This window comes from Erigeron canadensis, chromosome 2 (assembly GCF_010389155.1).
Source record: "Erigeron canadensis isolate Cc75 chromosome 2, C_canadensis_v1, whole genome shotgun sequence".
Taxonomy (NCBI): domain Eukaryota; kingdom Viridiplantae; phylum Streptophyta; class Magnoliopsida; order Asterales; family Asteraceae; genus Erigeron; species Erigeron canadensis.
The window spans coordinates 41,239,744-41,263,248 of record NC_057762.1 but is presented as its reverse complement, the minus strand read 5'-3'; the positions used below and the strand labels follow the sequence as shown (position 1 = coordinate 41,263,248).

At 33.9% G+C, this 23,505-nt stretch overlaps 4 protein-coding genes and 2 non-coding genes across 7 annotated transcripts; 3 read left to right on the top strand and 3 right to left on the bottom strand.

Moving 5' to 3' along the window:
* The first annotated feature begins 1,081 nt into the window (after positions 1 to 1,081).
* LOC122586744 (cyclic dof factor 1-like) lies at positions 1,082 to 2,940 on the top strand. The gene is made up of 2 exons (XM_043758734.1): positions 1,082 to 1,360; positions 1,768 to 2,940. Exons 1-2 carry the CDS (start codon positions 1,166 to 1,168, stop codon positions 2,758 to 2,760), a joined length of 1,188 nt encoding a protein of 395 aa, XP_043614669.1. The 5' UTR covers positions 1,082 to 1,165; the 3' UTR covers positions 2,761 to 2,940.
* A 3,192-nt stretch (positions 2,941 to 6,132) lies between these two features.
* LOC122586749 lies at positions 6,133 to 8,495 on the bottom strand. The gene is made up of 4 exons (XM_043758739.1): positions 7,975 to 8,495; positions 6,679 to 6,717; positions 6,507 to 6,591; positions 6,133 to 6,386 (listed from the first exon to the last, which is right to left on the bottom strand). Exons 1-4 carry the CDS (start codon positions 8,350 to 8,352, stop codon positions 6,304 to 6,306), a joined length of 585 nt encoding a protein of 194 aa, XP_043614674.1. The 5' UTR covers positions 8,353 to 8,495; the 3' UTR covers positions 6,133 to 6,303.
* Positions 8,496 to 9,763: 1,268 nt separating this feature from the next.
* Positions 9,764 to 11,169, bottom strand: LOC122586746 (chlorophyll a-b binding protein P4, chloroplastic-like). Its single transcript, XM_043758736.1, has 3 exons — positions 10,914 to 11,169; positions 10,215 to 10,630; positions 9,764 to 10,087 (listed from the first exon to the last, which is right to left on the bottom strand). The coding sequence occupies exons 1-3, from the start codon at positions 11,114 to 11,116 to the stop codon at positions 9,951 to 9,953; spliced, it is 756 nt and encodes a 251-aa protein (XP_043614671.1). The 5' UTR covers positions 11,117 to 11,169; the 3' UTR covers positions 9,764 to 9,950.
* Positions 11,170 to 12,689: 1,520 nt separating this feature from the next.
* LOC122586747 (expansin-A1-like) lies at positions 12,690 to 14,270 on the bottom strand. 2 transcript variants are annotated; one of them, XM_043758737.1, is made up of 4 exons: positions 14,255 to 14,270; positions 14,011 to 14,151; positions 13,545 to 13,857; positions 12,690 to 13,038 (listed from the first exon to the last, which is right to left on the bottom strand). In XM_043758737.1, exons 1-4 carry the CDS (start codon positions 14,268 to 14,270, stop codon positions 12,729 to 12,731), a joined length of 780 nt encoding a protein of 259 aa, XP_043614672.1. In that variant the 3' UTR covers positions 12,690 to 12,728. The 2 variants fall into 2 exon arrangements, with proteins under 2 accessions (XP_043614672.1, XP_043614673.1); XM_043758738.1 differs by lacking the exon at positions 14,255 to 14,270 and having other exon boundaries at positions 12,690 to 12,777; positions 12,868 to 13,038; positions 14,011 to 14,101.
* A 7,692-nt stretch (positions 14,271 to 21,962) lies between these two features.
* Positions 21,963 to 22,050, top strand: LOC122590360. Its single transcript, XR_006322497.1, has one exon. It is a non-coding gene; the product is annotated as a small nucleolar RNA R44/J54/Z268 family (small nucleolar RNA).
* A 239-nt stretch (positions 22,051 to 22,289) lies between these two features.
* Positions 22,290 to 22,381, top strand: LOC122590359. The gene has a single exon (XR_006322496.1). It is a non-coding gene; the product is annotated as a small nucleolar RNA R44/J54/Z268 family (small nucleolar RNA).
* The last annotated feature ends 1,124 nt before the right edge of the window (positions 22,382 to 23,505 follow it).

The following is a 23,505-nucleotide window of genomic DNA, read 5'->3' as shown; positions in this document are numbered from 1 at the left end:
CCTTAACATTTATTTTAGTAATTAATACTTTCAGCCCTTATCTTTTTAGATATTCCACTATCACCTTTACATCAACCTACACCATTTGAGACTTGACACCGCCACCACCAGAAATAATACCGTCACTGACAATACTAGACTGTTGTGCCCACTACTGTCGTCGTATTGCATGGGTACCATGCTTGTATATTTTAAGAACATAATTGTTATTTAATCAAAGTATTAACTTTCATTGATAAAAAATAAGTTCTTTTAGGATTAAAAATACGATTTTATAAGGAGCTTATATGACCTACATATTGTTTACATATTTTTTTATTAGTATTTAAATATGTAAGAATTTTTAATAAAAAAGTTTACATTTGAAAATATTGTTGTTATAATATTATATTTTTATAATTTTAAATTTGAAAGATTTATTATTTATTTTTGATAGTTTTTATAACAACAATTGTTTACTATGTAACGCATGAAATATAATCTAGTTTAATAAATATCAGTCTTTCTTACTGATCCTGAGTATCAACAATAACAATACATTAGACCGAGAGTATCAATAGAGACAACATTATTACACATAGATTTATTTTAATATTTTAAAATCGTTATCTCATTCTCACCTTATGTATCATAGAAAGTAAAATCTAGTCATATAACATTTATTAATCGTAATTAAACTTGGGTGGATCTGTCCTCAAATTCGACAATTTTAGACATGGAATCACTTTTTTATGAAAAGAAGAAATTGTCAAAGAAATACAAATGAAAACGATAATGATAATTGCAATTTTAAATAAGCAAAAAGGGACAGGGAGAGGAAAGAAAAAGGTATGAAAAGAAACGATGGAAGAGCAAAGTACGATATTATCCGTGTAATAAACCAATAACTATGTGCCAGGCAATTGTTTAATGAATTTAGTCTTTGGGTGCACCAACTTTTGTATGCACTCAAAAGTATCCAGACTTGCCAACGTATCAAGGCCACAACATAATTTGTGGCTCACAAATCTTCTCCACAGCTTATGTGGCATCCACCTCTTTCCTCTCCTTTTTATATCAAATGTTTATTCATTCTTAGATTTTTAAGCAAACTCTCTCTCAATATCAAATATAACACTACTTTTTCTTATCAACCTACAGCAGCCCACCTGTCTGTCAATAATCTATGATGACAGATCCCGGTATTATATTGTTTGGCAAAAAAATTGGGATGCCTGAGACACCCAAGATTGCCAGTGTTTCACCTTTAGACACCGTGGTCGGAGGTGGTGGTGATGACGGTTTTGTGATGGGAAGGAGGTCTTGTTCAGTGGAACTTGTAGAGAAGACTTGTTCATCAATAAACAGACATGAATCACATGTATGTGCAACTCTCAAACTTTATTACAACCCATTTCATATCATACTATAAAAATTAATGGGTTGGCTTTAAATTTTCATTCTAATCAAGATTGAATGAATAAACCTCATATAAAACATGATCACTCACTATTTACACCATATGTATGTGTACTTTTTTAGCAAATCTGATAACAACCCAATTCATATAATCCCTACAAGAATTAATGGGTTGGCTTTAGATTTTCAATTTAGTCAACTTTGGAAGTTTAAAGATCCAGACTTTGATGCCTTCTAAATTAAGAAATAACTTCAAGTTATATGGTGCTACAAGTAAAGGTTACTTTGGATCCTTGTGTTGGCAGCTTTCTAGTTATGGGAATTCAATGTTTTGTTATTTACGGAACTAATAAGTTCTCAAATTTTCAGGAACAAAGAAAAGATGAATCCGATGATAATCCGAAAACTCCTTCCATTGATGAAGAGGGGGTGTCGGAACACGTTCAGACGACTGGAAACGACGATGATACTTCGAATTTGCAATCAAAAAGTCTGAAAAAACCGGACAAAATTCTTCCTTGCCCACGTTGTGAAAGCATGAACACAAAGTTTTGCTACTACAACAATAACAACATCAACCAACCTCGCCATTTTTGCAAGAGTTGCCAGAGGTACTGGACCGCCGGAGGTACCATGAGAAGCATGCCAGTTGGAGCAGGTCGCCGCAAGAAAAAGAGCACCCCGGCAGATTACCGTTTCATCATCTCTCAAGAAGCTTTTGAATCAGCAGCTGATTTTGAGGGAGTTCATAACATAGTTCGTCCACCAAAACTACTTTCATTTGGTCCAAATTCTCCACAGTTTGGAGCCAAATTGGGTGGCAGAGAAAACGGAGACGAAAGCTCCAGTGGATCCACCGTGGTAACTTCTAATTCAATAATTGAACAAAAACAAGATAACAACGGATTCCATCCCCAAGTTCATTGGATTCCAGGGGCTTCATGGTACCCAATGCAGATTCCAGCCTTTTACCCTCCAGGACACCCTCCAATGCCAATCTACCCTTCACCTTACTGGAATTCTGTTACTTGGTTACCCCCAAACTTCACCAATTTAGGAAAACATTCAAGAGATGTGGATGCAATAAGACCAAACGCGTCCCACGAGGAGTCAAAGAGGCAGAAGAATTCAGTTCTGACTCCTAAGACTCTTAGAATAGATGATCCAGATGAAGCTGCAAAGAGTTCTATATGGGAGACACTGGGAATCAAAAACGAAAACAGTGGCAGAGGAGAGCTATTTAAGGCCTTTCAAGCAAAAGGAGATGAAAAGAAGAAACATACAGCCACCGAACCATGCCCTGCGCTACATGCAAATCCTGCTGCTTTCTCTAGATCACTCTGCTTTCAAGAAAGAGCCTAAAATGTCTGACACTATATGCCACGGTGATTCGATGTGAATACAATGTAAGAAATAGCAAACAGCAGAAGGAGTAGGACTTTTTTGTATAGATTCTTAGATGTTCAGATTTTTGTAAAATTTCTGCAACTTTTTATGCAAAATGGTAATGAGTTTGGTTAAATAAAAATTAACAGTTATGAACTTGGTTCTTCTCTGATCAAATACAGTAAAATAAGAGCTTGTATTTATATGATCAATAAATATGATTTATAATCAAAAAGTACGAATGTATAATCAGATGTGGCTGTTTAAATTCATTCACTAATGAATGGGGGATATCAGGCCGTGTTAATAAACTCAAATGGGCTAAAAAAGTAAGCTATACAGAAATGTGTCGAACAGGTTCAGATTATTAATCAATACAACAGTCCATTGTTCTATTCAAAGGTTTATTATTAATGCACTAACCTTGTTTTTTGTAAATCATGATTAACGCACCAACTATATATTAAATTCTTCTCATGTCAAACCAACACATTTCAACGGAAAAATGAGCCATATTGATCAAATTGTGCAACCCATTCATCTTAGAACCTCTATGCGTAAACAAAAGAGGGGATGCATATTTTCTTTATGCACTCTTAAACTCACTTCAAAATGGGTACATACAAGACTTAACTTAGGTACCATTAATGGAAAGAAAAGTGTCGCTCAAAAATACGGTACAAACCTCTAATGCAAACAACCATTACTTTTGGATACCTCTCACTATATCTTTATATCTACCCAGAAGTGTAAATCTTGGTTATTCTGGGTGGGCACATCAAAATCAGACAAAAAATATGTGTACCAGGAGAACTAGCCATAAAAAAAGATTAGGATATTTTTGGGTCCTCGCCAATTTGAGGCCACATTATCTGCATAACATGAGTTGTTTTGTGGACCTGAAATGCCATATATCTAATATCTTTTATAATGGGCATTTAGCTTTCTTCTTTTTTCATAAAGGAGTGGTGGAACTACAGTGGCCCAGATTTGTCTACATAGTTGATCGACTAAACCGAATCAACAGCTCAGTCATTCTTGTCAAAAAAATTAAGTTTAATTAACTTTGGAATTTTCTTCAATCTAAGCAATTGATCAATCAATCGAGGCCATTCATTGGTAACATTATCTAAGAAGCTAGGCAAATATCAGGCTACATTTATTTATCATGTAGACAAGTATGACAGTTAGAAAAGCAAGTATATATGACAATTAGAAAAGCAAGTATATGGCTTTTTGCAGAGGTACATATCACGTAATACAAAGGGAAAAGAAAAAGAAAATATAATGGATATCTCATAGGCCTGATGCCTTACATTACATGATACAATTATATTCTTTGTAGAAGAAAAGGACTAGTTTACACTTTACAGATTAAACTGTATATTCAGCAGTGGTATGGTATAAGTTAAGAAAATGATACATGTATAGCCGAGAATTTGTACCGCATGACCACAGAAAGTTCAATCGTCAGCCTCGGTGATCAAATGGTCAAATTACTAGGACTGCAAAAGTCAAACTACCACTTTTAAACAATTTCTACTTCCTAGTGCTTCTCTTACGTATTTCCATCACAGTGGGGGTCAAGGGTGTTTACGTAAAAGACACATCAAGATAGTACCAGTGCACTAAATCATGATCACAGAGAATGAAATTCTTTGTACATAACTTTGATTTCCTTTGAGAGAAATATAACATATCACAGTCCCATCGCACTTTCATTCACTCCTTTTGAACACAAACCAAATATAAAGCGCACGGGTCACTTCTATCCTGTACCAGTATGTACTTGGTACTAAATGCCTTACAAGTTACAGATCCTATTTCATATTTACTAAATTCCTACTATGCAATGATTAATTGTTATATTTCTTTTTGGTTATGACTCGACTATTAACACTCGGCAGTTTATGACTCTTTCATAACAGCAGATAATGGATGTGAGGGCACTGAGGTGTACACTTGAAATTTTACCCTGTCCATATTCACTATGTTATCACCCATAATGAGCCAACATTAGCACACCAAGCATGCTTTTGAACTCGATATAGTCAATGTGTGTTTAGATCGCCAATCACACACCAAATAATCAAGGTAAAACAGCATATGAATTCAGTTTAGCGATTTCAATCCAAGTTCGCTATTATTGCTACTTTCTGAAGATATGCCTTGTCAATTAGGTACTAATATTGTAATACATGGAAAACACTATAGTCTTGTCCTTTATTAGAGAAAACCATACATATGGATATCCAAATCATATTGATTATCCAAAAAAAGGATGGTTTCAGAAACACAATCCCTAAAGGTCGTAAAAGAACCGAACGTTAGCAGAAAATCCGTCTATGCTTATTTTATAAGAGAACAAGCATGAACAAGATATTAAGTTCATCTAACTAAATAACACAAAAAGAAGTCGATATGTGTTTGTTAAGGCTTTTCAAGTAAACTTTATATTTATGGCAGGGCATGGGAGCAAACATGATCCCTCCACATTGGATTGACATCGTTACGCTAATCTCAAATACGCGGCTTCATTTTTAAGGACTACAAAATTCCAAAGCCCGACTGGTTTCATACTCATAAGTAAATATAAGATGGTTGCTATTTTATCTTGACTCTAACTTACCTATTTATTTCATAGCCAAGTTTGAACTTGTAGTTGATAACTTTAGTTTAGGTGTTCATTTATCTCTTCATTTAGTCAAGGTGTTTCTTTCTTACAAAGAAATAAACGATCACATAAACAAACTTTGTTCATTTATTTGAATAATAAGTTCGTTTATGTTCGCTTATTATTTCCATAACTAACACGAATAATACTGACTAGTTCGGTAGTTCGTAAATCGTAATAAGTACTTATGTAATGGACTAATGGTCTTATTTAGACTTCATTTAAACTTCCTGCTCCTACTTCTATATATCTGTTCATTTATCTGCCCGTAAGCTGTTCATGTTTATGTGGTTGTGTCTACCTTCTAGCGGAACAAAACTGAACAAACAAGAATCTTATTTTTCATTCAACAAAAGAGGAACCTTATCTTCTAAAGAGCAAAAACAAGAATATTAGTTTGTTAATGTGATTGTATTCGATTATTTGTTCTCAAACATACGGACTGGAATGATTTTTATTCTGTTTAGTTAATTCACCAACAGTTTAATAGTCCACTTAGTTTTCCCTTATTGTATGTGCCAATGAACCCCATTTACCATATTGTCCCTAATGAGAAGACACGGCTTCACCTACATCCACCTTACAATTAAGGACTCTGGTCCCACATTCGCTATCGTTTTACATTTCTATGATTCTATCCTATGACATGTAAAAATAAAGTTTGTTCCTTCTTATCCATGAAGATCCTTTGAATCAACCTTGAATAAGGAATTTGTAAACTCAAGTTGTAGGCTTGATTAGTACAATACAGAACAAAAGCAAATGCAGTTATGCTATTCTATACAGATTATAGTGATCAGGGTTATAAATAGGAGAACAAATCTGGAACATACTTTCATGAGTGATCATTGCATGATACATCCTCCAGAACCTTGCCCTCTGCGAACGTTGCCATAGGCTGATAATTCAAGAAGATCCATGTCACGCCCTGCAGTTTTTTGATGACAATGGTCAATTTCTTACCTTTTCAACACAATTATTAGGAGACTTTTTGCTCAGATTATACTGTTACTGGGTAAGCAAACAGCAACCGTTACATATACTGTACCTGAAACCCTGCAGTAAGAGCTTTTCTGAATAAGATCAGCTCTAGACATCTCAGTACGATTCCCCTTGGACCGATTAACTGTTGCCTACACGGAAAAGGGTATCAGGCTCTTAAGTCTAATAGAAAGATTCAATTTTTGAAATATGAATAACTAAGAAAGATGCTGCGTTACCTGCAAAACCTGACAATTTTCCAATGTGCTTTGCCCCCCCTGCGAAATCACAAAGACGGGGCACATGAGAATGTCAGACGGCATAAACAAGTCCGTGTTTCTTTATACTTGATCTTGGTAAAATTTTGTTCTTTAGTTAGATTGCAAGCTTAACTTACATGACAATGGGAAGATATTCATAAGCTAATTCCTAGTATGACATATGAAGTAAAATATTCTGGCTAAGATGAATCAGTAAATATCATGATCAGATAAAAACATCAAACTTTTCCAACCGGAACCCATTAAGTCTAGATCAGTTTACTCGGAGTATCACTTGTATAATCATAGAAAGAGCATAAGTCAATGCCAAAACAGAGACGTAGCCAAAAGTACCTAAATTATCCAGGAAACTTCAAAAGGGTAACCGTATTGTTTAACACTTCATCAACCGAATTCAAGAAAAGGGGGGATAATTGAGCATAACAATTTACTTAGAGTAAAACCTTATTTTAACCATTTCACTTTCTTATGTTTTAGAAAAGCATTGCATTTTAAAAAGCTGTCCAATTCCAACTATTGTGTAACTCAAAACACCACAAAATACCATAACCTAGATATGACATGACATATCTTTAGCTTGTAAAGTCGAGATTCCGATGTAAGGAATCCCTATGACCTCAGCTGCATAGAGTTGAACAATCCAAATGCAAGTCATTAGAGATCCCACATAGTGTTGCTTCATCCTCGCAAGCTAAATTATGTCACGCCATTTAAACCACAATGACTTTACCATCTTTGACATTTGAGTGGTTAGAAATGGTCAGATTTTAATAGTTAAAAAGGAACACATAAAACCATCACCAAATGGTCTAGTGGCCAGGAATCCAGTTTCCTCACAAGAGGTCTCAAGTTTGAATCTTGGCCTACACATATATTTTGGGGGTAGCCAGGGAAATGAGCACAAAATAAAACTTGGTCAGGCAGTTACATCGGAGCTCCCGGGTAACTTGAACAAAAAAAACTCCCCGACTACCTGTTTATAGAAAAAACCAACTGGGTTGGATCAAGTGGTTAAATCCCTTGCCTGTAGTAATAGAGGTCAAGGGTTCGAAAAAACCAACAGGGTTATAAATCCCTTTTCTACCTTCGGTATAACTTGGAAGTTAGGGGTAAGGCTGTCTACGTCTAACAAGACGGTACCCGTGAGGGAGTTACTTTTTTCTTATTATACAGCTGCAGTCTCCTTTAACTAGTGTGTATATGTGTGTGTGTGTGTGAAACAGAAATATATGTTAATAATAAAATGAAAGTTACCTTAGAGTAAGGAATAATGTGATCATAATCATGGCATAAACAGCCAGGGCAACCAACAAGCTTACGGAAGATAGTGTTGCCGAGGGGATCACGCCGCCACCGATCAGGATCACGCCCTTTGATTTTCTCGGCTTTATCCCAACATTGTTGCTTCACGCTGTAAGGGAAGCTTCTAGGGTTTGTAAATAACTTATCAGATGATTGAGATATCGTTAGGTCACGGAAGGAAGTAAGTTGGTCATCTTCTTCTTTTGCTGTAACTAACTGTGTGTCGAAGAGTGTGGATTTTGGTGGCGGCGGTTGGGTGGTTGTACGGTGGCGGTTTCTAGTCGGAGAAGAGGAGTGGCTTTTCCGTTTGGTTTTGGTTCCTTGGTTCATGTTACTAACCTTATCTAATTTACGAATGGGGGTCACAAGTGTGGGAACTATGGGTGCAGGAAAGGGAGGGTGGTTACCGACCTTTATCTTTTTCAATTATATTTTTTTAAAGGGAGGGTGGTCACACAACTTTTAAGTTGAGTATAGTATTTAATATTTACAGTATTTGTTATGGACTTTTTTATTCTTAATTAAATACTATTCACGACATTGCCAGGAAGCTCACTTTCGATAACTTGTCTGGCAAAATTTATCATAATTGTCACTTTCTGTCAACTTCATGGGCATGATGTTGTATTTTCCACAATATTTCCAATAATCTTCTACAAAAGGCAAGTAATGCTCAACTTCATCAATGTCCACACGCCTACTAACAAATTTAGCTAGCCACCTACAATCTTAGAAACTAACACAACAATAATGTTTTTCATGTATTTGTTCATCTCTTATACGTGTATAGAATGGTGTGTCCTATTGCATGACTTGTATCTGTTTTTCGCACGCCCTCTTTTCCAGTTCATCTTCACTTCACCGCGCCGCACTACTTGTGTGGTGGCTCCACCACCCGAAGGAGCTCATGGCACGGAGCTTAGTGGTGTTGAGAATGGCCCGGGTAAGAAGAAGGCGTTGGGAGTGAACCCAAAGATCATTATGGAAAGATTAGGAACGTTTTGGGATCCCGACGATCAAAGGGAGAGTCTTGGCTTTGAGGAGATGGTGAACTTATTTGTTGACGACGAACCAAGCTTAGATGAAGCGAAACAAGCATTTTGCGTTTTTGATAAGAAAAAGAACGGTTACATAGATGCAAAAGCACTACATAATCTGATTTCTGATATTGGTTTTTTACACATATCGGAAAGTGATTGTGAAAGTATGATTGTTAGATATGATGCTGACAAAGATGGTAAGCTTAGTTTTCGGGATTTTTTGAAGGTCCTTGAGGATGGCTTTTGTTAATTTTGAAATCTTGTATCCTCAGTTTCATTGTCCCTTTATATACTCAATATATGTAATGTAATAGTGTGGCGCCTATGTATATACTGTATATTAATTGTGTTTCCATCAACATAAAAACAATGTTTATTGTGTATTTTGTGATACTATTGAAGTGTCGATAACAGAATGTACTGCTCTAACACAGAATATGCCAATTAATCAGTATATAAAGGAAGTTCCGTAGCTCACATCCCTTTTTGCCAAGGTTGTTACTTAAGATCTTAGATATATTTTGCGTACTTAACAAGAGGTCTCAAGTTCAAACCTCGTTAGATAAATATTTTCGGATTCTTGTAAAAAACATTAGGATATTCATGATATAGGTTTTTACATTTGAGTCAAATACTCCATCTAAAATGATAAAAGTCAAACAGATGTATTACTCTGTAAGACCCTAGAATAGAAATGCCAATTCGACATAATTTAGTAGATAATCTTCTTATAAGTAGGTTCATGAAATCAACTTAACAAAATGGTGCCAATTGATAAAGCTAAAGTAAATGATGGTTATCCATTTCATTGTCCCCTGTACATTCATAAAAAACAGAACAAGATTCTTCATTTTTGCCTCTTTCGATCACCTTGTTGCCACAACATTGTTAGTTGCCGGAAAACGTTTGGACAATGGTGTTGTGCCATGGGTCAGACAAATGCTGCAATAGGTTGTCAAAAGGTCCTTTTCCAGTCACATTGTGCTGAACAATGAACCCCAAAAACGCCAACATTGCTAGTCTCCCTGCAATTAGTCCATACACAATATTATCCGTTTGTTCGCTATAGACATAAACAAACAATAACTATAATTAATATGTAATGTAATATAATGTAATGCAAGGTGATGAAATAAATGGTTTAATATATACCATTGGCAATTTCCTTTTCTTTAGCCTGAGCAGTTGGTGCAAAATTGAGGGGGTTAAAGATACCGCCAGGGTACCCAACTTCATTAGGAGGCAAACTGTAACTTTTAAAAATAGGATCTTGATTAACACTTCCTGGATTCTTGATATCTTGCCACCTTCTGATCTCTACATAGTGAAACAAGATGAACTCGATCACCAACAAAGTGGACGATGATGCAAAGTATTCCGACTTTCCAGCATCGTACCACTTGGGGACATTGATTAGGCCGGTGCTTGTCAAAACCTCTGGCAATAGCATACCGGCAACACCCAACATTGCCCACCGACCATTCACAAGCTCAGCTTGTACAAACCACTTTAAGCTCTCAGGGTCCTCTGCCAACCCCAATGGATCAAACCCATTATCCCCTGCAAGACTATATATATATGTATACAAAACTATATATGTTACTTCATTCATGTATATTAACTAGACTAGATTTAGTAGTAGTTGCAGTTTCAAAACATTTTAACTGCATACAACATTTGTAGTAACAAATTTTTTGTTCTAGTACGAGTATATACAAAACTATATATGGTTTGTATGTTAAGGTGACAATTTTAGTATTTTAGTAAAGGTTCCTTGCATTTTGGAGCATTAAAGCAGTATTAGTATTTATAAACTTATATATATCGTGAAATAAAGTTTAGTCTTATTACCTTCCATCAAGGTAACCAGGAGAAGCTAGACCAGGTAGCCATTCACCTTTCTTGGCTTCAACTTTGAATGTGGTACTAGAAGAAGAGGTAGTTGGTTTAATAGCCAACGTACGGGTTAACTTTCCTAGTGATCCCGAAAGAAAGGCAGACCGTGAGGCGCATGGCCGGAGAGCGGCGACTGATCCTTGTGTAACGGTTGCCATTCTTTCTAATTAATTAGTTGGGTTGATAGAAGGGGGATGTTGAAATTATGTGATACGTTTGTGTTGCTTTTGTAGGAGTGAATATAATGGTATACTTGTGGCTATGCTTTGAGACGTAGTTTATTGTTTGGATCGGACGGCTGTGATTTTGGGTTAGAATATGTAGATTGGCCAATGAAAAGCGATGGCCCTTATCCTTATCTTTGGTCTCATATCTACAAATCTAATACTCTTTTCCTGTTGGGCACAAATGTGTTTCAGGGTCCCTTGAATTTTATTTTTTTTCTTGTTGGATACATTGACTGTACAACTTGAACGTTTTTTTAATAATTGATATTCGAGCGGCTTGAATGCACCGAGCATGTGTTTATAACATTTTATAACCATGTAGCAATATATATAAATGCATTAACTAATTAAATTATGATGATATCCTTCACATTAAACTTTAAACAATCACTCCACTGGAATTGCGTCACGAGACAAGGAATAACGGATACATCAATGTACAATATGTTCAAGTAAAAACTAAAAAGTGTATCCTATACTACTCGTATTATGTAGTAACAACTAACAAGCGATACTGCGAAAGCTTATGTTGGGCTTGGTCCAGTACTCTAGTGCTATCGATAAATTGGGCTTAATGCCATTTTAACGAATAAGCTTGTCATCATATGACCATCAAATCCAGCAACAATATCTGGCCCAAACAAACACAAACCAAAATTGCTATAGTGGTTCCATTTCCAGGAAATCCACAATTATTTCATTCACTTCCTAATTAATTCCTACCAAACATTTCCTAATAACTAAATGAATAACGGATCCATTATCGGTAACCAGTTTTCAAAACATAATAATCGATCAAAGCGTATATAACTGTTTTAGTTCGAATCTTGAGTCCTACATTTTCAAAACTTAATTATTTTGAATTTGGTCCCAGTGGAAATGTAGCTGAAAAACTCGATCAATTCATTATTAATTTGACAATACAATTATATATATAACAGTTGACATTTATTCGGTTTCAAAACTCATTCAACAATCATATAAGTATGATTCATTAGAATTTATGTACTCTCCAGCAAACGTTACTGCATGCCATAAATAGATAACAGGCCATGATACGTGGCCAGTATATGCCTCAGAAATAGAATGAGATTTCACATTAAATTAACAGCATGGGGACACAGATCGATAGACTGCAAAAACAACATTCATTGATTATGAAATTAACACAGTAGAGAAACAACAAACACAGACCCCGGCCCTAATTTATATCACTTGCAGACAAAACAAGAAGCTAGGTGTGACATTACCACACTCATTACTCACTGCTCACATCACATTCTCTTCAAAAAAAAAACAGATTTTATAGTTCTGTCTCTATCTTTCACCCTAAAAACATCAGTGAAAGAAAACAACACTTCATGCATGTTGACCATGCATATTCTAAAAGTAACAGACACAAAAAAAAAAAAAAAAAAAAACAAATAAACTAAAAGTAGCATATAATAATTGCATCGATCAATTTAAAAGAAGCCTCTCTAATACGAGCTCTTTTGGTGGATGCATGCCAAATATGCTTAATTAATTATAGCTAATAATTAATTCAAGTGAATTGTCCGCTAGTAGTGAATGTCTGGCCAAAGGACCAGCTCGCCGGGACGACGTTGCTGCAGATGACCGTCTTGCCGTCACTGGTGGTGACTTTGAAAGATAATGCTTGGCCATCAAGTTTCGCATTGCTTTGCCAGTTTTGGCCCCAGTTTCTTGACATGGCTAACCACGTGGTTTTGGAACCTTTGATTGCTACTGCGGTCACATCTCCTGCTCCTCCTACGTTTGTGATTAGTACTAGGTTGAAGTATGAGTGTCCGTTCACTGTGAACCGTATCCCTCCTTTCTTCCTACAGGGCACCCTGCAAAACACATACACTATGGATTCAAGATTTATGTTGAAGATATTCTATATATGATTCATATATAATGATTTTCAGTTAAATAAAAACCATTGTTATGTTTGTATTCCTTTAATACCTGTTTTATTTGAATTACACATTTTGATATTTTTAAAATATATACGCATTAGTGGAAAAAATATGCCATTGCAAACTCCCCTAAAATTGCTTAACGGACAATTGTACTTTTTTCTTTTGAAAATATGTCTTTTGGAAATGTGAGAACATGTCTTTAGAAGCTTGTACCCTTTTTTTAGCAATTCCCTATAAAAAAAAAAAGCAGCCACAAGTTTGCTTTAAACATTTTTACTCAAAAGTAGTCAAAACTACTAATTGCTTTTCTTAGATAACTTTTTCTTATTATAGAAAATTTAAGTTGATGAAGGAACTATAAAGTTTGTGCCTTTCAAATTTGAAGTTTTGCATGTACATTAATTAATAAAATAAAAAAACTACTAGTGTAATACCTTCTGTATTGAACAGGAACAATCCCAGCTCTATATTGAGCAATATGCTCAAAGATAGGCTGAGAAAGATCAAAGTGGTGTTGGGGTGGGTTACACCATCCTCCGTTATTGTTAGGCAAGGCATTGTTTGGTGGACAGAAATTAGTAGCAGTGACTACTATAGAACCAGGATGGCACCATTTTGGGTCACTAGCACACTTGATTTCAAAGCAAGCTCCACAACTCATCCCATTGTTGAATAGTGCTGTACTTAGTGCTGCTGTGTTTGTACCATATCCTTGACTGTATAAGTTCCCATACCCACAAGCCCCACCTGCACGCATGCATGCATCTCAAATTTAGTCCCAAATTAACACTTTTGAATTATTTTTTTGTCTTAATTTATACGAATAAATAATATGTGCATATAACATCTTTATATTTACATATATATATATATATATGAGAATAAATTTTAAGTATTTACCCATAGTGCCTGAAGCATCACCGCCTCCATAGAAGGTTGCATGAGCATCTATCCAACCTCCATTATTATTGTTCCCTTGAACCATAGACACCATTGAGAGAATACCCAGTATTGCCAAAAGCCCAATTAGAGCCATTTTTCCTACAAAAAGTAAAATAAAATAAAGCTAATGTTACAAAAATGTAACTACTATACTTTAAACAATCTTGAAAATTGAGAGAAAAGAAATAAATAAAAGTTGTACCTTTTGAGAAATGCATGTAAGAGAAAAGAAGGAAGCTAGGTGTTGTAAATGGAAATGAAGAGTGGGGTGCAATGAAGTGGGAGTTAAGGTGGGAATAAATAGATGGTTGAGAGGGGTATTTGAGTAATTTGCATTATAAATAAATGGTTTCTTGTTTTATTTTATACGAGTATATAAGTTAGTAAAAGTTAAACACGTTATAAGAAATGACGTACATTTTATGTTGTCAAGGTGTAGCAACATGAAATCGCCAGGTGCTAATGGATACTGTGCGTAAGAAAAAAATATATGCAATGTTAAGTTATGTATCCAGACAAACTCAACCGGCCGGGCATGGACCAAAGATTTTATTTTGGAACTCTCATAAAAAGTTTTACCGTTTTTGGTCGGGAAACCATACGTATATGTTAATTAAGAATTAAAAGTTAAATCGTAAAAAAACAATTACGGGGATTTGGTTGTATCTGTTTGTAATTCATGAACAAGCTATGTACATTTGAATAAACATATATATTTCAATATCTGTTTTCGTGTTCATGTGTGTGTTTATATGTATGCATATCGAAACGAATTTTAATGAGCAACTTAGAGAATATTCTTTGAACGTAAACAATGTTATGAGACTCATACATATATTTGTTCATTTGGTTCAATACACATAACATATCTATCTTTATTTTTCTAAATATACACTAATAACATGGTGCAGCCAATTAACTTGTTATGTTAATTCCCGAAATACGAGTAATAACTTTCAATAGTAACAATTGAAATACATATTTTACATATCACTCTCTCCCGTTATTAATTTTGTATATGGATATAAACGAAACGATACAGCTCGCGAGCTACCCGAAATTGACTCATAAATTATTTGAAATCGACTCGGTTTGAGTCGAGTTGAGCTCGAGCTACTATCGTATGTTTTCAAGCTGAGCTCGAGTATAACGACCTCGTGAAACGCGCGAGCCTTATCAAGCTTTTTTAATATTACAATTTTACCTTTTATCTGTAAATATTTAATTATAAAAAATATTATTATTATTATTATTATTATTATTATTATTTATGTAATTATTATAAATATATATCTTGTCGAGTCGAGCAAGCTCGATAGTATCGTTTACCCGATCGAGCTTTGAGTTCGAGGTTAGAAATAAAAACTCAATCGATCTCGAGTCGAATTTTGAGCTTTGAGTTCTGAGTCAAGTCGGGCTCGTACATGACATTGTATCATCTTGACTCTGCTCGTTTGCACCCCTAATTTTGTAGGATGTGCAACACTTTAGTTGCACTTCATGTTTGTGTGCTACACATAGATGGCAGTGAATTCACATTCTGCATCAACAACAATGTTGAATATGAAAATGGATGGAGGATGATTTTTGACTACTCATATGCATTCATTGCATTCTAACTACAGTACGTACGTACTATATGGTCATTCAATTCAATGTTATTTTACCGACATGAGATACTCGCTTGTGGACTACAGATGAGGAAAACGTGCATCAATGAATTACTCGATCGATCGGTCTTTTAAGTATTACTATTTAGTTGTCTCAAGATTTTCCATTTAGTTATCGCTGTGACATAATACAAATATTTCGGGTTTAAACAAAATTTTAAATATGAGGATTATTGATCGATGAGGACTATCAAATGGTTAAGCATGTACATTGGAAGTTACAATCGAAGGATAGGTTAATGTGTAAGCAAGTTTTCCTAGGGAAAACAAAGAAACTACAAACTTTGACTTTCAAAAGTCAATCTCAACTTTCAAATTCACATGGGTCCAAGTAATATATTTTGAAATATGTGATTTTATTTTTTTGCTTCAAGTTCAGACCACGATATTTTTACTCACAGTTTTCTGGAGACTATTTGTATGTCTTCTCTTTTCTTTTGGTAAATAATTAATCTTTTATTTCTGTATTATCTTGTTTGCTTCTTCATTTAATTTCTGCTTGTGACTAACAAAAATGGAACCTGGCCGTTTTATTGGTTGTGGCGGGTGGGCTCATGGTCTACCGGCTTGATTTGTGCTTCCAGTTCTGGCCTAATAGTCTTTTGTCCTAAGCATTGGCGAACGTACCCAAGCCTGGGATAATATGATGGTCCAGGATCTACATATATATATGTTGTATTTTAGTCTTTTAGATGAATAAACTATTAAACTTAATTGGACCTACTCTTTAAATTTTGTTATTTATTAAATTAAACGTACAGTAGAGATTTCCAAATTAAGAATTAAAAAGAATTTTCGAACCACCAATCAACATAAGTAGGTTCTTCACTTTTTTATGCTCTAGTTCTAGTATGTGGCGTTAAGTTCTTAACAAATACTCGTACCAAGGTCAGAATAGAGGGTGATAGAGCTTGTTATTTGGACACTATCTACAAGATGCATTTCATTGCTCATTAGTGCGAGTGTTTATTAATGAAAAATTAAAAGTGATTAAACTATGGTTTTAGTGACATTTTTTCAAAAATATAGGTAAAAATGTATTACATTTCATGTTTTATTAACACATGTTGTTTCATAAAGCGTCACTAAATCCAAATTTAATTTAATGACACTCCTTAAAGGTTTAAATAAAATTATTCTTTTACCTTTAGTTACAAAAATTTTAGTGAGGGTGGAGTGCTAAAAGGGTAGGTTTGGTTTCAGCTTTTTTTTTTTTTTTTTTTTTTTTTTTTTTTTAGGTGAATTTCGTTTGAAAATTCGTGTCATGATTCGACAACGGAATGTTTAACATACGTTGTCTTAACCGGGTCCGTGTTATAAAACTCACTCTAAATAGAAATGTCTATTTCAAATATCTAATGGGGAAAAACCGCTTACTAATCCGTCCGAACGCACGACGATCAATAAGGGTAAACCCTGCTCTTTCAGACTTGAACCTGGGAATACCCAAATCAAGCCCTCATAAAAGAACTTTCTATGTCCTCCTGCAAAGCTTGAATACAAGACCTCATAAATAAGAAGTTGGTCTTTCAACCATTAAGTTAATACTCAAGGACTCATTTCATATTGTTAGTACAACTACGTCACTGCCTCCAATGTGCAACTTCACAAAAATGCAATTTACTATTGTGAATATCTCACAGCAACCCGTGATCATGTCTCTCTGTTCTTTATGGCTTCTTCATATTTTTTATTTTTATATTTTTGAAATATGAATTTTGATTGAAATTTTGTGTCGCGATTCGACAACGAGAGGTCTAGCATACGTTGTATTAACCGGGTCCGCGCAAGAGAGCTCCCTCGAAGTAGAAATGTCTATTTCAAATACCCACTAGGGGGAAAACCCCCTACTAATCTTCCCTAATACACGACGATTAATGGGGGTAAATTCTGCCCTCTCAGACTTGAACCTGGGTAGTTTACCCTTGATATACCCAAGACAAACCCTCATAGAAGGACTACCTATATCTCAAAGTTAGTGGAATATAGATTCGAACTTAAGACTTATAGGTAATCAGAGTAATTCTAAACCAATACATCAACTCATTATTAATTAATATTAGTTTGAGAGTTTTAAATTATGGGTACTTAAAATTTTAATCCAAAAAAAAGGGGGGGGGGGGGGGGGGGTTGTATAATGACATTTTTAATTTGTAGGTATATATGTGTAAAGTTTTTTTTTAACTTTTTTTTAAAACGACATAAAATTTTATTACCAAAAGATCGACTAACAAAGTGATAGTGATCCAAAAAGTTCAAATACAAATAAAAGATAAGAGGCAAAAACCAACTGAAGTAACAAAACAACGAAGTCATTTACTTATTCTTTTATGTATACTTTGCAAAAAAAAGGAAAAAAGAAAAGAAAGTAAGTTTAACTTTTTAAAAAAGTATATCTAAAACTCATATTTCCAAAATTGTTACTAAAACATAGAAATTTTAATTTAACTTGCAATTTTTAAAAAGTGTTCTATAAAGACACTTTATTAAGAGGACGAATTTTATTTACGAGTACTCTTAAAACAACTTTGCTGGTTAGGACTTAGGATATATATCTCGTATGCATGTCAATCAAAATTATAGAACGTTGATTTATTTCTTTTAGGTAAAAAAAAAAACTGTACTATATTTTGAATCGTTACGATACTAACTCAAACTGTAACCGATTCAACTTAAAATAATCAACAAACTGCTTTATTGGGAAAGATAAGTCCGTTTATACAATAATGGGCAGAACATGTTTGCCTAGGGAAGTTACTTTATTTTTATTCTAGCTACTATGAGATGAGATACCTTTTTCAGTGTCATTCATTAACTTTTAGGAATTGAAGTTGGTAAAATGTAAATTTTAGGACTTGTTCCTTCACAAAGACGGTCAACATATATAGAATTTGTTCCCCATCACTTGATTTTGACTCAATTCCAAGTTACGATGTCATTTCAGTAGCATCATTCCTCATGATGTGGAGAAAAAGCCGAAGAAACCGTTACCTGCAGAGTGACCAGAATACCATGATCGAACCATATCTAAACTGATGAATATTGTATTGTAGTACGAATAACGTATAACGTATGTGGTTGGTTAGAACATAGGTGGATAATTTTCTATTGTATCTTTAAAATATGATTATAAAATCTAACTCAGTCTCATATCTTCATATATTTTAACCAAGATTTTTATTTTAAGGTTAACTAACGGTCTTTTAGATACTAAAAAAATGTAAAATTAAACTATAAAATTAAATTACATCATTCTGAGTTTGTCAGTTATCTTAAAAACTAAATATATAGTTTTACAAACATTATGAAGTTATCATGACCACATTGGCCACCACATAGCTTCTTATGTCCGATGTCATACTCTATAATAGCTTTGGAACTAAAAAGAAATGTAGTTACAAATTCTCTAGACGTGTTTACATATTGACAAACGACAAAGTCAGCGAGCAAAATAAATTTGAGGATAAATGGTTAAGCAAGAAAAAAAAAGTGAAAAAGATGAGCATGTGATGTTGATGTGACTTGAAAAATGTAGGTGGAATTATTAGTTTGGTTACGATGGTCTTATAGTATATAAGTCTATCACAAATCAAAATCAAGTAAGAAGGGAAATGACGTGAGTTCCAACAATGATAAAATAAACACAATCAAAGGGGGAAAAATAGTGAAAGTGGTTTCGACCACTCTTAAACGACTTGATCTAGTAAATCTTAAAAAGTTAAATCACTTGCATAGATACGTTAGTTAATAATACATACATGATGAACATACAAAAATTAGCTCAAAAGCCATTTTTATATGATTATGCTAAATGAATGTCAATTAAGATTTACTGTACCTATCTGTTTTTTACTTATAGTAACAATAAAATACGAAAATATGAGTGTATTATCAATCTATACTATCTAACCATTGACAAAGAATTAAAAAGTCTATATTGCCCTCTTTATATATGCATTATTTTTAACACATTCACTTAATATAGCTCTAATAATCTTAATAACATTGGTATGTTTTAATGACATAATTAATATACAAGTATTTATGTCATTACAACATATATCGCTCAACTCCTAAAAAAACTACAATACGTCATTTTATATCAATCACTTTTACATTAATAACCACGCCGTTACCGCCGTCATAGATGTCAATCATTGCCGCCACCAGCAGTCGTCATCGCCACCATCACATCGTCGTCGCCACCATTGCATCATCGCCGTTTTACGCGGATACCTATTTCAAATATATTCATCACAAGCCTCTACTGAAAAGGAGTTGTGAAAGCATTTTGGCCCTTTTATCACTTTATGGAGGCTATGTTGAAGTAGACAAAATGTAAAGAGAGGCATTGATCTTGATGAAAAGCCCATATCTCCTTCAATGTCCCTCTGCGATCCCTAGTGAAAAGATGTAACTTTTCTATCTCCCACCTTCACCTTCATTAATTCATTTCGTTGGTCATGGAACCGGTCTTTTCCTTAAAAAAATTTAAGGTTACCATTGTGAATTTGTGATGTAAAATTAAAGATGTCACACGCATACATGTTAAGTTTTCGTAATCTACATCATGGTTTGTACAGGTTCAAGAAAAAAATCGATTAACCGAACCGAACTGATTTGTAACCGGTAACCGGTAACCGAAACCGGTTATTAACCGGAATAGTAAAAATCGATTATAAATTACCAGAAACCGTCGGTTACTAACGATTACTCTTTTCAAAACCAAAATCGATTATTAACCGGTTAATCTATAATTGGTTAATTATTCCATATAATAACCGGTTAATCACATATTATATACATACACTAACATATAACCGGAAAGATTGCACCATTAAATGATTTCGTAAGCTTTGCTTTCAATATATTTATACTATATATAGATCAGTACTTCTTTCATCAGATCCAATATCAATTTTTGCTTGTTTATGAGACTTGGGATGATGAATTTTGTTTTGTGTTTAGTAAATGATGTTTATTTGGAATATGGGTTTTTTTTTGGAATATGGGTTCGTCGCTCAGACTTTTCGGAAATAATTGTTTTTCCTCATTGTTCACCACTTTCTCAATATTATAATGGACGGTTAAAAAAACCTAAATAGGTTAACCGGTATCGGTTAACCGGTTATTATTAATCAAAATCGGTTAGATAGGTTCTAGTTTTAAAACCGAGAAACCAGTAATTAACCTATTAATCAGTACAAGTTAACCATAACTGGTTATTACTGTTTCAAAAAATAACCGAAACCGATTATTAAAATTAATAACCGAAATCGGTTAACCGCTTCTTGCACCTCTAATGGTTTGTGATATCACCCATTAATTTTAAAGGGTTATTTATTTTAAAATAAAATTTTTTGTTTGTGGTTGTGTAGGATGTGATTGTTATTATAATATACTGTAATATTGAGTGAATACTTCAACAAAAGGCAAACAACCAAATGTTAGGACGGAAATTCCCTCAAGTTAAAAACAACTTGAGGGATCAAGTTAGAAAAATCATAACCCTTGAATTATAATCAAGGACCAAAACTATAAAATGATCATTGAATCTTGACATTTGATTTGAATTTTAATACGAAAAAAGGAAAGTGAATATCATTGTGGTAAAACCCCAGTCCTCCCATTAGGGATCTGGGCTTGGGGAGATCTAGGTTCGAATACTGAGTTGGCAAGATTTACTCTTATTTATCGTCGTGTCATTTGGCGGATTAATAGGAGGTTTTGCTCCCTCCGTGGTTCCCTGAAATTCGAATGACATCCTGTCCAAAGTATGTAGGGACCGATAAGTGGTATGAACAGACCCTTCAAAGGTAAAAAAAAAAAAAAAAATGGAAAGTGGATAACGGGATGTCCATTTTTAGTTACCTTTCTCGGTTAGCAAACAAATAAATAAACATGGGCCATTATTGGGCATAATAAATTTAACAGGTAGTAATAGCCCATCCATAAAATCATATATTATGGTCCAACTCATTGTTCCTATTCTAGGGTTCGGACAAAAAGCCTTATATAACATAACATTCGGATGGCTTATTGGCACAACCCTAATTCGTATTATCATATTTCTTTCCGCCTCCACTTGAAACTCCTATGGAATTTATTCTACTTTTCTCTCAAAAGATGATACATTGAAATTTTTTCTTTTGTGTTTATTGTATGTATATATATATATATATATATATATATATATATATATGTATCTTATGTTAGTATTGTTAAAAGTATAAATACAAAAATGCAAATGAAGATATCTAGACAGGGACTCTGCACTCCATTAACTTGGAGTTTGATGATTTGTCTTTGGGAACTTATCTGATGCTTTTTTTTTTTTTAATAAAAAAATTATCGTTTTTGTTACAGCATAATAATATTGTAAATGTTTTTTTTCAAGATTTAAAAAAGCGCCGATGATGCATCCAATATTTTTTAATGAAGTTGTTACTATATGATTATATATATCAAGGAAAATGAATCATCGCAACTGAGGCTCTATTGCTGTTTTAATTTATTCTTTTTGTAATATTTTTTTGTTTTACTATTACTGTGTAAATTTTGGTGATAATTGCAAATGATGAAGAACAAGACAGGGACATCTGCACCCTCTTTTATTAGAGTATATGATGATTTGTCTGTGGGAATCTCTTTGATGCTTTAATTTAGTTACTTACTCATTCACTGCTTTTAGTTTGTTTGATTGATGTGAAATTGTTTATCATGTTTTATATATTACCTTGATTAAACTCACTTTAAATCTTTTGTGAAGTTTAACATGATACTAAATTCTTCTCAAATCATATTTATTGAATGTTAAAGAAATCTCTACAAGACTCGAGATATTGAACGCATAAAATTCTCGTACGGTTTTGTCCCATTGTATGTGTACTCTGTTGCAAATAAAAGTTAATACACATTTTATTATTCTCAAATATTTTTTCATTTACCATATTTACTACACAATTAAATGAACACCTTTATTAATAGAAAGTGATTTATCTTAAACTTTTTTTTAAAATCATATGAATGTAACAAATGGATCTAATATAACTCTCATGCTTATCAAAAATTTGTGAAAATTTTAAGCACATCAAAATCAGGATCTAGCGGGACGTCGAGATGATTTTTTTTTGTTTCTTTGTTGACATGTGAATTTGTTTTCCTGATTGAAATGCATAAAGATTGGGAAATTTTTATTTTTTCATTTTATTAAACCAAAGAAAATATTTTTAGTTAATTTCAAAGTTTATTGGGACGTCAGTTTGGAATAGGATTAGGTGAACGTTTTAAATTTAAAAGTATGAAAATGCTCTAATGTGTATATCACTTTAGGGCTTTAACTGAAAGTGACTAAGTCTGAAGGGGTTGCTGAATTAAGATCATCCATACGGGTTTTGTAACAGTATAAGCAAAGTATAGGGAGAGAAACATTAATTTCGATAACCAAATGGACACCCAAAAAATAAATAGGCTTTGTCATTTGATTACCAAGTGGGATGTGGCTGACCCTATTATTCCCGTCAAATGCTTGGATTTCGAATCCATTAGGTCATGTGATGGAACCACTTCAGCCCTCGATAACGGTGATGACGTGAGGATGATACCGTGGCCGAGTGGGTGATCAAGTTAGAAAGGCTAATATTTTCATTAAGTGGTTGTGGAAATTAGCGTTTTCCTCACTGTTCTTAATTTTTATTGCTACACATCCTTATGGTTGATGTTGATATCTAAGTCTGTATTGTACATGAGGACATTTTTGTACTTTTGTATTTAAGGCGTTCCG

Bases quoted from the DNA above. Each gene is read 5' to 3' on its own strand.
- LOC122586749 (XM_043758739.1), bottom strand. From the start codon at position 8,352: ATGAACCAAGGAACCAAAACCAAACGGAAAAGCCACTCCTCTTCTCCG. The intron at 6,592-6,678 runs GTAACGCAGCAT...TTTTCCGTGTAG, and splicing joins AAAATTGTCAGGTTTTGCAG to GCAACAGTTAATCGGTCCAA. The intron at 6,387-6,506 runs GTACAGTATATG...AAAAAACTGCAG, and splicing joins CTCTTACTGCAGGGTTTCAG to GGCGTGACATGGATCTTCTT.
- LOC122586747 (XM_043758737.1), bottom strand. The intron at 13,858-14,010 runs GTAAATACTTAA...GCATGCGTGCAG, and splicing joins TGATGCTTCAGGCACTATGG to GTGGGGCTTGTGGGTATGGG. The intron at 13,039-13,544 runs GTATTACACTAG...TGTGTTTTGCAG, and splicing joins GTTCCTGTTCAATACAGAAG to GGTGCCCTGTAGGAAGAAAG.
- LOC122586744 (XM_043758734.1), top strand. From the start codon at position 1,166: ATGATGACAGATCCCGGTATTATATTGTTTGGCAAAAAAATTGGGATG. The intron at 1,361-1,767 runs GTATGTGCAACT...TCAAATTTTCAG, and splicing joins TAAACAGACATGAATCACAT to GAACAAAGAAAAGATGAATC.
- LOC122586746 (XM_043758736.1), bottom strand. From the start codon at position 11,116: ATGGCAACCGTTACACAAGGATCAGTCGCCGCTCTCCGGCCATGCGCC. The intron at 10,631-10,913 runs GTAATAAGACTA...ATATATATATAG, and splicing joins CCTGGTTACCTTGATGGAAG to TCTTGCAGGGGATAATGGGT. The intron at 10,088-10,214 runs GTATATATTAAA...GACTAATTGCAG, and splicing joins AGAAAAGGAAATTGCCAATG to GGAGACTAGCAATGTTGGCG.